This window comes from Lethenteron reissneri, chromosome 7, assembly GCF_015708825.2.
Source record: "Lethenteron reissneri isolate LAM-NWPU_2019-01 chromosome 7, ASM1570882v1, whole genome shotgun sequence".
Lineage (NCBI taxonomy): Eukaryota > Metazoa > Chordata > Hyperoartia > Petromyzontiformes > Petromyzontidae > Lethenteron > Lethenteron reissneri.
In genome coordinates, this window is record NC_083785.1 from 50313 (window position 1) to 63946 (window position 13634).

Consider the following 13634-nt stretch of genomic DNA (forward strand, 5'->3'; position numbering starts at 1 on the left):
CACAGTCATGTGTAAGTTTTATTACGTTTCTGAATAATAGATGATACATCAGTTTTGGGTCACTCTAATGGCCTCTATTTTAAGATCGCGAGCGTGATGCTGCTACATTGCAATGCGGGAGGAGTGCTCTTTCCCAAAAAGTATCCACCGGTGATATTTCAACACTGTCATTATTACTTTCACGAGTATATAACTCCCCGTCCTTCCCAATAGTGCTCGCAGACGCACGGCGCTGCCATTGTTGATGTAAAGTACCGTGACGATAAAAGCGGATTTCTCTCAAGAGAAGACGGCCCCCCCCTCAGTCAACCCCTGTCCCCCATTCACCGGTGCAGTTAAAAAACATTCTTAATTCTACATCACGGGAAAAAAGAAAATTGTACACACAAAAAAACATAATTAATTTATACAACTGTACCTGTTATCGTAAAAATTCTACTACGCGTCAATTTTAAATAGTCGCTATACAAAACAACACATATGAGCAATGCTACAACATTTTACAATCCGAAAATCATTCACGTTTAGACACTAGCATATTAAAACTGAAACGAGAATATAATCCAGCTATATTATATTTGTGTTAAAACAACGATATTATTTGGCGTACCATACATTATCTGCCCACACTCTGATATATTATTTAAAAGTAACGCACTTTCCAGAACTAAATGTCACCACAATACTCCACTTGCTTTTTGCATTATTATTATTTAACGTAGAGGCATTTCCACATAGTTTATGATCATGATAATTAATTACAACGGAGGAGCTAAACAGGGATTAGATCATATATCTTCAGTCAAGCACATTGATCAAATATGCCAAAATCAGAAGTGCACCAACTCTAAGCCTGAACGCGAGCAAAATTAATGCTTGATAATACCCATAAACGCTGTACACACAAACACTAAATACTGCAATGTTTCCTGGAAAATAACTTAAACGGCGAGGTGTTTTCCCTTCTTCGCTTACTTTGTATAAGAGCATAATAATAAAACGACGAACTCGGTGGAGAATGACAAGACATTGCTTGTGGCTTAGCAGCTACGTTTAGTTTACAACCAGGCCGTCGCGAGTCAACTGTGATGGAGAATATGCTACATATAACCGCCCCCCCCCCCCCCGTGTTAATATCAAATAGCTCAACACACTCGTCAACAACGCTGCCTTAAAGGCTACTGTCAGTATCTATATGTTGCTTGTGCGCGTGCACCGCTCGCCAATGCAGCAGCGTCACCAGATGATCCGTTCAACTCGTCGATATCAAACACCGCAGCATTGCCGTCAGAGCATCACTTTGCCGATCTTCGTCGCTGCAGGTCCGGTGACCTTCAAAGCCCAGTCAGGGTCATCGCCGTGGTCGAGCTCCCTCTCACACGAACAGCGACGAACAAATACAATTCCCCCACCACGTTCCGTGACTTTGAATCTAAATTGTCTTATGGTTGTTATTGTTTGACTTGCATCCCACTGGGATTTTTGCACATAGCGTTGATATGCGGTGCTTTTTCTGGAAGACTTTGCTGTTTTTTCCTGGATTCTTCTGTTTGCGTGGTCACTTTAAGATGTTTTCTTGTTCATGTTTTTGTTTGTTGCGGTTGCACCCGATTTAAGAGCCGAATGGCTCTTAAACACTGACTGCTCACCGAACTCGGTCGTGGCCTACGATTCTGGTCACCGCTCGACAAGAACTCGGTTGGCGATTGGGGACTTTGATTTAAACGAGTGGCTGTGAATCAGTACACGGAAACCCAGAGTCCGCTACACAGTCGTCACGACCCCTGCCAACGGTGGGCAGAACTTGGTAGGCAAACAGAGAGGTCAAAAAGACGTCATCGGAACTGGAGGGGAAGGCTAACCTCTCATTTTGGCTGGTACAAGTTCTCATGCATCACTCAGCTCTGGGATTTACAAAACTCTGCTTTAGAGTGTGGGCAATGTTGTCCATAACAGATTGCGATATAATGTAATCACTTCTATTCTAGTGCAATCCTCTCATCGTGGTGATTAGCGAGCACAAGGCGATGCCCCAACCTATCCACTCGCCGACTCAATCTTCCCAACGGCGGTGGTTGCGACCCCTCTTACAATTAGTGCTGCTGTCTCCCAAACACTGGGGAGACGGTAATAAAATAATGGAACCCATCATCATCAGTCGCCCACAGCGACACTTCAATAAAACCTCAATTTCATCAACGGCACCGCCACCCGAAGCCGTGGCGTGGCTCATGGCACCTTGACATTCAAGTTTAGCTTTTCACAGATAATTCCAGGCAGACACCAGAAGAAGCATTTCCACGTGTCCGAGGAGACATGGGGCAGTCCTGAGCCAGCGGCGGCCTTTCCCCATTCCTGACTTAGGGGGCTATTCTCTCCACCGGATGACCATTGCTGCCTACATCAGTAAAATGGTTCATATTGTACTCACTCTGGAGGCAAGATAGGGTGAGTTAATACCCCCACTGGTTGCAAGCTCGGGTGCTTCAAATCGCAGTGCCACACAGCACATGACACACAACACTTCATATTGCTTCCGAGCCATGCAGCTATGCTGTTCGCAATTCACCCTCGAGTGTGTGGGGGGGTGTTAATCTTAATGACCCCGTGGCTCTCTGGTTGCATTTTCTTTAATGAGAGCAGTTGTCTATGTGAGTAATCTAATGATAATAATAAACAGCATGACTGAACTACGTATGCATTTGTATGCATCGCTACCACTTACACATAGACATTCGCATATTTATGCAAGCGGTGATGTAATGTCTGTGTTAATCCAAGTGACAAGGTTTCACAGTTTCAGGTTACAATATTGGCTTTTGTTATGTGACCAGGTGTGGCGAATATAACATTTTCCTGCTGTTATATTCAAATATTACCATATACCGCAGTAAGTTTGTGTTAAAAGGCATCTGTACGACATCTGTGTGTGAAACGGAGCCAATGACAGCGGCATTAAAACTGTACGTATTTTTTTTTCTTCCAACCCTTCCCAATCGCGACGACTGCCCCCACGTAAACTGCAAAGGGTAGCCTGCGCGTCCCCTTCACAAACGTCTGAAGCCGTCGCGATCACGCGAAATCCGACAGGTACTCCAAGTTCTCCGCGGCGGAAAACTTGACATGTCGGCCGGGCTTGAACAGCGGCAGGGCGAGCGCCGTCTGCAGATAGCTTGGAGTGCCCAAGCTGTCCCTGTTCGCCTCCGTGGGAAGGCTGTCGTGGCTCCTGCTAACCGCGTGCCCATTCTCATTGGCGCCGGGGGCGTCTGCCACCCTGAAGGCGGGCTGCGGCACGGGCGGCGACAGGTACTCGGCGCTCTCGTCCGGCGATCCGTCCATTTCCATGTACTCCGCCCCCCTGAGCGCGCGCGCTTCATCCGGGTGCCCACCCACTCCCCCGGCGGCGCCGTCCAACGGCGAAGCGTCGCCCTTTGCGCCGTCTTCCGCCTCTCCGTCGCCCCGGCCCTCGGGGCCGACGTCCGAACGGGCGTCCCCCCCGGGGCTGCCGGGCACGGCGCGGGAGGGCGGCAGAGCTGGTTCACGCAGCGGAGGCACGGAGTACTCCGACGGGCCGTCTCCCAGCATCCATCGCTGGCCCGGCGGAGGCCCTGCCGGCAGAGGCCAGGAAGTTTCTGGGGGACAAAGGCACAAATTGGTCAACGAGAGGCGTGAAGGGTGCAAACCTGCAAGTGCTAGCCCATGCCGCCGCCGCTGCTGCTGCTGCTGGTAAAAGGGGCTTCGCCCAGAGCGAACGCTCGGGGGGTATTTGGTCTACTCTTCCACGTTGACCATTTGCCTCACCTCACGTGACCTGCCACTCTACTGCCTGTGGTGTTCGACGTTACGCTGCTGGGTGAACAAAGGCCGTGGGGGGGGGGGCGATAGCAGTGAACCATTGGCCTCTGGATGGTAAGTTCGGTGCGTTAACTCTTACACCAAGGCAGCTCTATTGCATCAAATACCGATTTATTGAAACTGCTGTTTGAATGTTCACGTTGGCTGTGGATGCAAGTGGAGCATGTGAAATGTGGCTGCACGGTTCAATTAGTGCACCCTACCCCAGAACACGACGTCATGACCAGTGAACTTAAAAGTTTTAAAATGTCAGACATATTTACTGATGCCGATCAAAATCATCTTGCGAAAGCCCGTCGTAAAGGTTACGGCGCATGTGTGACAGTTATGAGGACGAGTTCGCTCCCTCCAGCTGACAACTGCAGCTTCACCATTCGGCCAACATCCTTCCAGAAGAGGATCAAGGCAGCCCACAGTGCGAGAGACGCAGACACAGTTTGCCTTCAGTGAGCCATACCCAGGTGTGGCCCCGGCCAATTAAAGCGCAGACCGTTCAACATGGGAGAAGCACGCAGAGAAACGGTGATGTGCTCGTAGGGTAACGGTGAGGAGCTCACAGACATTAACTCTGATGACTTTGGGGTTCATCCAATTAACGTCAAAAATTACCGGGAATGGTTATTCCATCAATTTGAAACAAAGTTGAAACATATTCTTGGTTCTTTCGGTAAAGTCTCGTATTTCCCTTCTACGTGACTTTACCGAAAGAACCAAGACTATGAATCCCTGCAGTCACGAAAGCTTTAAATCAAAATTTGAAACAATCTGCAAAAATAGCTTATTTTGTTGATGTATTTTTGTTAACTAAAATAGCTATTGTTCATAAAACTAAACATATATCAAAAACAGATAGCCTCATGAAACAACGAGACCTTATCCTGGTCTCATGAGTTCTTACCTCGTTCAACAAAATAAAATAAACATTAAACGTGTACCCATGGGGCACGACGGGAAGGGGAGTAGAGGCAGCGGTATAATGAACGGGAAAAAAAACATTAAAGGAATAGGGAAGAGAGAAGAGAAAGAACGGGAAATAAGAGGAAAGGGATGGAAAAGTAACATAAAAAGTGTACAAAGGATCAGGAAAGAAGAAAATATGGAGGCAGAGGCGAGAGGAGGAGGCCCTCGGCGTCGTTGCATTGAGCAGCGTCTCTCCTCACAGGGGGTGGCGGGGAGCAGTGGAGGGATTCAGAGTGGGGGTGGCCACACAGAAGTAATGTGGTGTACGGGGAGGCGTGAGCAGATTTAGATCGATAGAGAGATATATAGATGAGAGGGGAGGGATCCAGGGTGGGGGTGGTCACATAGAAGTCACGTGATGTACGGGAGGCTTGAGAAGATCTAGATAGAGAGATAAGTATGTTGAACTTCTTTCGCACCGCATGTAGTCAACCGCACTAATCGGAGGTGTGGGTGAAGGACAACAAACAGCATCCCTCCCCCTCTCACACAGATGACAGGGGTGGCCGCACAAGAGTCAGGTGATGTAAGGGGAGGGCTTCAGTTGGTTGACGCATAGAGCCGTGGACACACGTGAAGGGGTGCAGGACCGAGTGCAGCGGGTGCAGACCTGTCTCGCGGGGCGTCTGGCCGCACGGCAAGGGCGACACGTAGCCATCGCAGTCGGGGGACTCCACCTCAGCGAAGGCATCCGTCGGGTCCCGGCTGTAGCGCAGGCTGCCGCCCTCCGCGTCTTCCGCGCCGTCCCGGCGGCCACGCTCCAGGAGGCCGCGGGAAGCCGGCCACTTGCCGAGCGCCGCGGGGTCGGCGCGTCCCGCGCCCCCCGTGGCCGCCGCCGCCGCCGCGGGGCCCGGCGCCGTCAACGTCTCCGAGCGGCGCGACAGACTGCGCCTGATGCTCCGGTCGCACGCCGCAGGCGTCCCGCAATCCGGCTCGAAGTCAACGCTCTGTGGGATTGCACCACGTCACGGTCGCTTCGTCAGAACCCCCCCCCCCTCCAGGTTGTTTCGCAAAAAGTCAAAACGCTCCAAAAACACTCTGCGGAGCGACGTGGCTAAACTATACTCAGCATGTGGAAATCCACGTGCTCAGCATAGCGGAGGGAAAAACCAGAGGACCCAGAGAAAAATCCATGCGACCGCGGGGAGCACATGTAAGCTCCAAATATACAGGCGTGAAGGTCGGGATCGGACCTACAACCTCCCCCATACCAGGCGAGGTAGTTAACATCTCGCCACCATGGCGCCCCATACTTTTCTTAACAGTCAATGTGATGTTAACGTGCACATATTCTCTGACCCACTTGTTCCTCTTTCCATCTTTCAATATCATTCCCAGCATGCATTTCTGTGCTTCTTTCCAATACTTTTCAGCTGTTTATGCAAAGTTATTTGTCCATCTCCCACGTTTCCGATCCGTCCTTATAGTGACGATCTTGCACCCTCGTTCTTTCACATTCATTTTCCAGTAAATAAAATAACACTTAAATTAATAAAATGTATAAAAAAATATAAGAAATGAATATTAACCACAAAATGAATTGATAAGAGTAACGATAAGCAGACCACGTGGTGGGGCTGGATGCACGTTGATTGACAGCGGAATGTCGCATCCCATTGCGTACCGCTCCATTGGTGCATGAACATCTTACAGCCAAACTATTTTTCACATTATTTAATAATTTCTGTGAGCCTTCCCAGCATGCCCCGCATTCCACCATACCCCGAGTTCAACTTGGTGGTTTCAATATGAGTCTCCACGCGTGTATTTGTGCGCGTGTCTGGCAAACAATCTCCACCTGCTGGCGGTGCCAGACGCTAACGCTGCCGGTGCATCGTGGGCAATGCCGCGCGGGGGAAAGGCTGATGTTAGTCGTTCGAACGCGGGCATTTTCTCGTGTTGTAAAACACCACAGGTTGTGTACCAGCCAATGCTTGCATTTCCTCTGAGAAGTTTCCACTGAACTAATGTGAGCATTAATAATGCACACCTGCACTCTTCCACTCCAAGACCTGCATGCTCCATGGTTCCTACTGCCGAACTCAGAATATCCCCATCCTGCAGAGTTTAACCTGGATAATAATGGATAATATTGGTCGCAAACGCCTACGTGTTAACTGAGTGTAACCTGAATACATAATAACGTTTTTGGGATAGATCGCGTTATTTATAAATGTGTGTAACCCTCCACCACCGACATGGCCAATCAGCAAAAAAAAGTGTCACGTTGACAAAAGACAAATAGTTCACTACTTTAGCCCACCAGAATTCTGGCGAATTGCCCGATGATGCTGGATGCAATTATCAGCGAAACGTCGTACTGGCCTTGTCGTGTGGTGGAGGGTTACGACACATTTATAAATAACGCGATCTAACCAAAAAGCTTTATTATGAATAATATTGGTCGCGAAAGCCTACGTGTTAAACCTGAATACAGTCCGTTCTCCGATAACGCCACGTGTTGTTTTCATCACGTGAATTGGATATAACGCGATGAATGTATGAGGGAACACATTTTTTACAATGCGGATGCAAATTGGATATAACGCGATTGAGTGAATTTCGCTCGAGTAGGAATCAGCGGTCGTACGGCTGCCTCGGCGAAGCATCGCACGTGGCATTGGGATACTGCTGGATGCTTCTAGATGCTACCCACGTGCCTCAGTCTTTGTTCAGCCTGCGTACGCATCTCACGTGTTATCGCGGACTGTGCTTTAGCCCACATTATCTATTATTTATTCTAACGCGATTTTTCCATAACACGGTGCTCTTCAGGAACGCAACCACTACCGCGTTGTAGGAGAACAGGCTGTAATTTAATCGCGATACATTCAACCGTGTTCTGACATAACGATGTGATACCTTAACGGTGCAATTATCTCCACTGTCGCATCTCTTGGCTCCTGCTAGAGGACGCGAGCCAATAAAACATCGATTGTCCGGCTTCGCAATTTCGTTTAAAAGGTTTCAATAAAAAACACAATGTGGTTTGCATCAAGGGCACAATGTGTTCCGGATTCTATGAAAAATGTCCATGTGTTGTCGATCACAACCCCATTCTTTCGCAAATATTTGCATGCGGTACGCGACACAGATAATAATCTGCGCCGCGCTCGAAAGTGGAAAATGATGCGTTTTGAGGACTTGGAAAAGGGTTCGGTGAAAGCGCATACCCCAGACATTGGCGTGTAGGGTGGCGGAGGTGAAGTCCCATCTTTGCTGCCCTGCAAACAACAAGCCGTTTGTAAAACATCACCTTGGATGAACGCGAGACGTTCTGTGATAGCCGGGCGGCGGTGGTTACGCACGTGGCTCGGAATCCAGCACAACATTAGAGGATCACACCAACGGTGTGAAACTCTCTTCCTGTGGGAGTCAAAGAGCCATACCCCGACTCGCCAGGAGAAGAAACGTGGGAAAGGAGGGGACGCGGTAAGCAGGTACCAAATCCCCCCCCCCCCGCCCGCCAAGCTCTGCCGGTCCTTTATATATGCTATTCTGTTTGGATTTATAAAGCACCCTTCACCAAGGCGCTTCACAATGCCTACCGACTACGGTACAAAATGGCAAGATATGGGATGGGGATTGGGTAGTGACAAAGAGTGGAGGGAGCGAGGTGGAGGCTGCGGCGGTGGGGCGTTAGGGGTGTTAGGTGGTGCTGGTAGGGGTGGCGGGAGAGGACGGGAAGAGGCGAGAAGAGAAAAGAGACAGGAGCTGAGGGCATTGCGAAGAGAGGAAAGCAAGGGGTGGGGGGTGAGAGTCGGATGTGGAGAGGGAGTTTGTTCCAGTGTAAGGGGGCAAGCTGAGATAAGGAGTGAAAGCGGGATGGGCACAGGGTGGAGGAGGGACAGCCAGAAGATAAGCAGCTTGTAACCGCAGCGGATGTGATGGGACATATAAGGAAATGAGAGAAGAATAGGTAAGAGAGGGGGCAGTCCATGCAAAAGCTTTGAAAACGAAGGTGAGCGATATAAAGAGGCAGCGGTGACAGATAGGAAGCCAGTGAAGTTGTTGAAGGAGTGGGGAGCAATGAGTGGTGGAATGGGAGGTTAAGGACTGTGCATGCAGCCGAATTTTTTATTTATTGTAGAGGGGCAAGGGTGTAGCAGGGAGACTGACCAGGAGCGAGTTGCAATAATCCAGAGGAGTGAAGTCTACGGAGTGCACAAGACGTTTGGCAGCGGTGATGGTGAATTTCCTGATATTTAAAAAGATGGAAGCGGCAATGTGCGAGCGGTGTTGGCGATGTCGGAAGTGAAGGAAAATTAAGATTCAAAGGTGACGCCAAGAATTCGGACTGAAGCGATCGAAGTTAGACTGAGCGTGGGGAAGATATGGAGGGGGGAGGAGAAGGTGGAGGAGAGCGGAAGGTGGGGAAGTAGAGCACGGTGGTTCTAAATGGGTTAAGGGAGAGGAAATTTCGTGTTATCAATGCTTGGATGGCCATTAGGCAGGATGAGATACGAAATTGTTATTGGAAAATTCACGAGTGTTTACGTGTGGGCGGAAACCATTAGGGTGGGCAGGGAAATGTTTCTGCTGCTGTATTTATTCAAACACTCTTGTATTTACACCACAAGGCAGAAAAAAGACAGCTGCACTATCTCGTGAACAAGACCCCGCGATTTGCGTGTCATTATTTCATAACCAGGCTGCTGTGACAGCCTCTTCCCAGTTCAAATTCTATATCTACAGTTTGAACGTAATTTTAGATCATATGAAAACATTTCAGCCAATTGGCCCTCGTATATCGGCCAGAGTGGGGCTCGATGACCTTCCTCTCTGGCCTCTCTGCAGAAGGGCCATTTCCCGAAATATCGCCTATTTTTCATTTTAAGACCGCAGTGTTATAAATTGATTAACGTGTTTAGTTTTTTGTGTGTTATTTGAACGTGATTTTCTGATGATTTAAGTGGCTGTTGTTAGCTCCCTACAGTCGCAAAGTCACTTTGGGGCTGTAGGTCTTGCATTAAACAGAGCTGTAAGATTTACCTGAGTTTTGAGTATTAATTGATTCGTTACATGGATGGTCCAATTTAGCCAGCTCTATGCATGACTTAAAGCTATCGTGACTGCAGGAATTCATACTGTTTGGGTCTTTCGGTAAAGTCACGTAGATAGAAAAATAATAAAGTAATTAAAAATCACGACGTTTCGATCGCAACACAAGCAATCGTCTTCAGGTGAAAAAGTACAGCAGGCGGACTGCTGAGGCAGGAAGAAATATACGATATTATGTATCATATAACAGCTCTAGGCTGTTATACAAAGGGAGGATAGGTGGCGTGTGAGCACATGAACAACAACGTCAATACCCCTCAATGCATATTGCAACACTAATAGAAACGAGGCATTTACCGCATTAGATGCTCGGTAAAAAACAAAGCCACCAATCACGACTGTGATTCATTTGTCAACGGAGAAGAGCCGGCGTTGCCACATCAGAGCTTTCCCCGGCCCCATCAGCGTAGGTGAAGCTGGGAGCCATTCTGCTCACCAGTGTGGCGGTGCCATGCCGTCGGCCCGAAGGCGGAGGCATGAGGTGGAACGGGCGCGTGGAGGAGTTCAGGAAGGTCTCCTCCTGCATGGAGACGACTCCCAGCTCCTCGTTGCTATCCTGCAGGAAGCTCTTGTAGAATTTGCTGTCCGTGGGGCTTGGCAAAGCCATAGGCTCATCTCCCTATAGCAGCAGCAGAGGCAGCGATAACGGCATTTTAAGGAATGTGAACATTAATGCTTGAAGCAACAGTCTGATTTACCACAAGATATGTGTTGTATGTGTATGTGTGTATGTATGTGTGTGTGTATGTGTGTGTATGTGTGTGTGTGTGTAATCACCTGAATGACCAGGTATCTGGAAGGATCACGAGCCATCTTGGAAAAGTCGGTAGCCAGCTCGCTAAACCGGGGCCGGGACTCAGCATCGATCATCCAACCTGAATGGAGAAACCGTGACCAGATTTCTGAATTTGTATTTATCCTGGTGAAATCCGATGAGCTATGAAGCTATTTTTCACAAATGTCCAATAGGGGCAGGTTAGAAAGTTACAATAAAAATATTAAAAAACAATAACAGTGCAATGTATAGAAAAGGTAAGCTAATCCACTAAAATAAAATTGTAATTACTAATACATTAAGTATATAAGTAAGAATTGCATAAGTACATCAATTTCCAAGCTTGGGCAAGGCAGACAAACATCAGCGAAACAGTCTCAGAGCACACCAAGACTGGCAAAAGATCCCGCTTGATATAACTGCTCGACCCGAGCTCGAAGCGTCCGATACGTGGCATCGTCTTGTTTACTACGCGCCTCGTGTGCGTTTTCTCGTCTCACATTGGTGAGACAACGACATACAGAAGGCTGATGTCTCTGGTGCAAGCCAATGCCTATATTATCAGAGAATGTGTGTTAATGCAGACTTGATGCCTTGCAAAATGTATTATTTGGATGTGAAAATCCTAATATTCTTGGTTCTTTCGGTAAAGTCACGGAGATAGAAAAAAAATGTAAAGCAAAAAGCCCACGACCGTTACGATCGCAAACACAAGGTGGAGAGAAAAGAGGGGCAAGCCTCCAAAAGTGGCTGCGTATAACAACTAAGTTTTCTTGCCAGAGAGAGTCACGCTTTCTTCTTGTTTTTCATCATTTCTGATACGGGCAACAGTTTTTCTATAAATATTAGTTATGCTCCTTTACCCAGAAGAGTCTCGCCAGGTCCTGTCAAGTTTCCGTGGTAGGGAGGCGATGTTGCTGCTGGGTGTAATCCCAAATGAGCAATTTCAGCATTGGGATGTTTTGGCCAATACCAGATACATTTTGTCGTTTTAATGTTAGCTATGACAGGACACCAGAAAACCCTGATATAACCCATGCAGAAGAGGGGGGGCATACAAAATGCACTCACAAAGAAAAAAAGATCCCCCCGTATAGCCTTAATAGGCTCTTGGGGAAAGTGCTGTCAGTGAGCACCTATGAAGGCCAGCACCACGCCCATTCACATTCACTCACACTCTGCAGAACAGGGGGAGAACATTGCAACTCCACGCAGAGTTTGGAATCAAAACCCAGGACATTCTTTGAGTGAGGCATACGTGTTACCACGATGTCACCCTGCCATCCATTCACATGAACATGTTGTGAACAACATTAAACTGGTTCATACCTTGCCACCACCAGCCAATCAATGCATATGAATATAAAATGCATATATTTGCACTCCAAAGGGCTGAAGAATGTCAAACAAATGCATGACACAAATGTATAACAAACATCGAATGATTGACCGATCAGCATAAAATAAGCATACGGATACTCAGCAAGTGCGCATGTTGCAGTGATATATCCAGCAGACAGCATTGCGATCACGCCCTCAACCAAGAAGCTATCTGAAGCGGAGGATCAGGATTGTAAAAAGTTAAATAAATGCATTTGGTATTTATTATCCCTTCCAAATGTTAAGGGAAAAACTGGAGAACCCAGAGAAAATCCAACACGACCACGGGGAGAGAGACACACGAACTCCAAATATACAGCAGGCGACAGGGTCGGGAGCATACCCACGACTTCCTGCATACCAGGCGAGGTAGTTAACATCTCGCCACCGTGGCGTCCATGCCTAACTCAATGCCACAATTTAAAACGTGACCATCTGCCAGCCTTTATCTCTTCTTTTCTGACAGCCATTTGTCCATGGCTCTGTGCACATGCGCTTGATATTATTTTCATATGGCCACCATTATAACCATGAGCACTGTGTCCTCTCTTGCGTGCAATCCGCCATCACCAGCTCCGTCCTTTGGGGTACCAGAGCCAATCTTGAGGAATGAATCACGTGAGGTGGAGAGTATATATACTGTTTGTATGTTCAACTTCTTTCGCACGTACGTAGCCAACCGTGCTTATTGGAGGTGTGGGTGAACGATAACAAACTAGACACAACAGCAGTTCCAAAAACATTCGTTTTCAATGTAGCAACATCGTCCCCAACTGGCTGACGTGCTCATCTGTGAAACACAGTGCCTTTGCGATAGGACTTGTGCTATAGAATGGTGCAGATACCAAATTAAAGTAATTATTAATCTTATGAGGGGTAAAGAGGGGGAAGGAATATGTGAGCAGCTGGGTTCATGAAGCCAAGCGGCCCATGGAGGATGGGAACTCAGGTCCTCGTTGTTGCCGTTCGTGGGATCAGTCCTAGAACAGCCAGGCTCATCGTGCCAGCGCTCGTGAACACGGAGCCGCCGCGGTCAGCCCTCAACTCAGGGTGGGCTGCAGGTGACATGCTGACCTTACGGCACATCCGTGGTCTGGGGGCCCATGAGCCTGGGCCGCGTCGCGCGTTACCGACGGGTCGACGTCACGAGTCAGTTTCCGATGACGGCGATCGCCAGCGCGGAGACGTTGGCTTCCATTGCGCCGTACCCTGCTGCTCGTCGTGGAGGGGGAAGGGGGCGGCGGAGCGGGCCGCGGGCTGCGACGTACATTTCACCATGATCATGTAGACGTCGATGGTGCACACCGGGGGCTGGGGGAGCCGCTCCCCCTTCTCCAGGAGCCCGGGGATGTCCCGCGCAGAGATTCCCATCGTACGGCTTGCCTCCGAACGTCATGAGCTCCCACACGGTCACGCCTGTGACACGAGAACCACCGCCGTTGTTGTCGTCGTCATCGTCAACTCGATTCTGATGCAGTTGCCCACCGTAGAATAGGATGGGCACGGAGGACCAAACCGATCATATTACAACAACAAAAATATCTATCAACAACTAGTTACGAGCAATGATGGAAACACAGTTCTAAGCAGGGATTCGTTAATG

At 48.6% G+C, this 13634-nt stretch overlaps 1 protein-coding gene across 1 annotated transcript in view; it reads right to left on the reverse strand.

Moving 5' to 3' along the window:
• LOC133358510 (receptor tyrosine-protein kinase erbB-4-like) overlaps positions 1-13634 on the reverse strand; it is a 14505-nt gene continuing 871 nt past the window's right edge. The window contains 7 exon segments of the mRNA XM_061576872.1: positions 1-3632; positions 5426-5762; positions 7989-8039; positions 10313-10495; positions 10654-10751; positions 13300-13399; positions 13401-13499. Coding sequence (XP_061432856.1) covers positions 3073-3632; positions 5426-5762; positions 7989-8039; positions 10313-10495; positions 10654-10751; positions 13300-13399; positions 13401-13499 — 1428 coding nt within the window. The 3' untranslated portion in view covers positions 1-3072.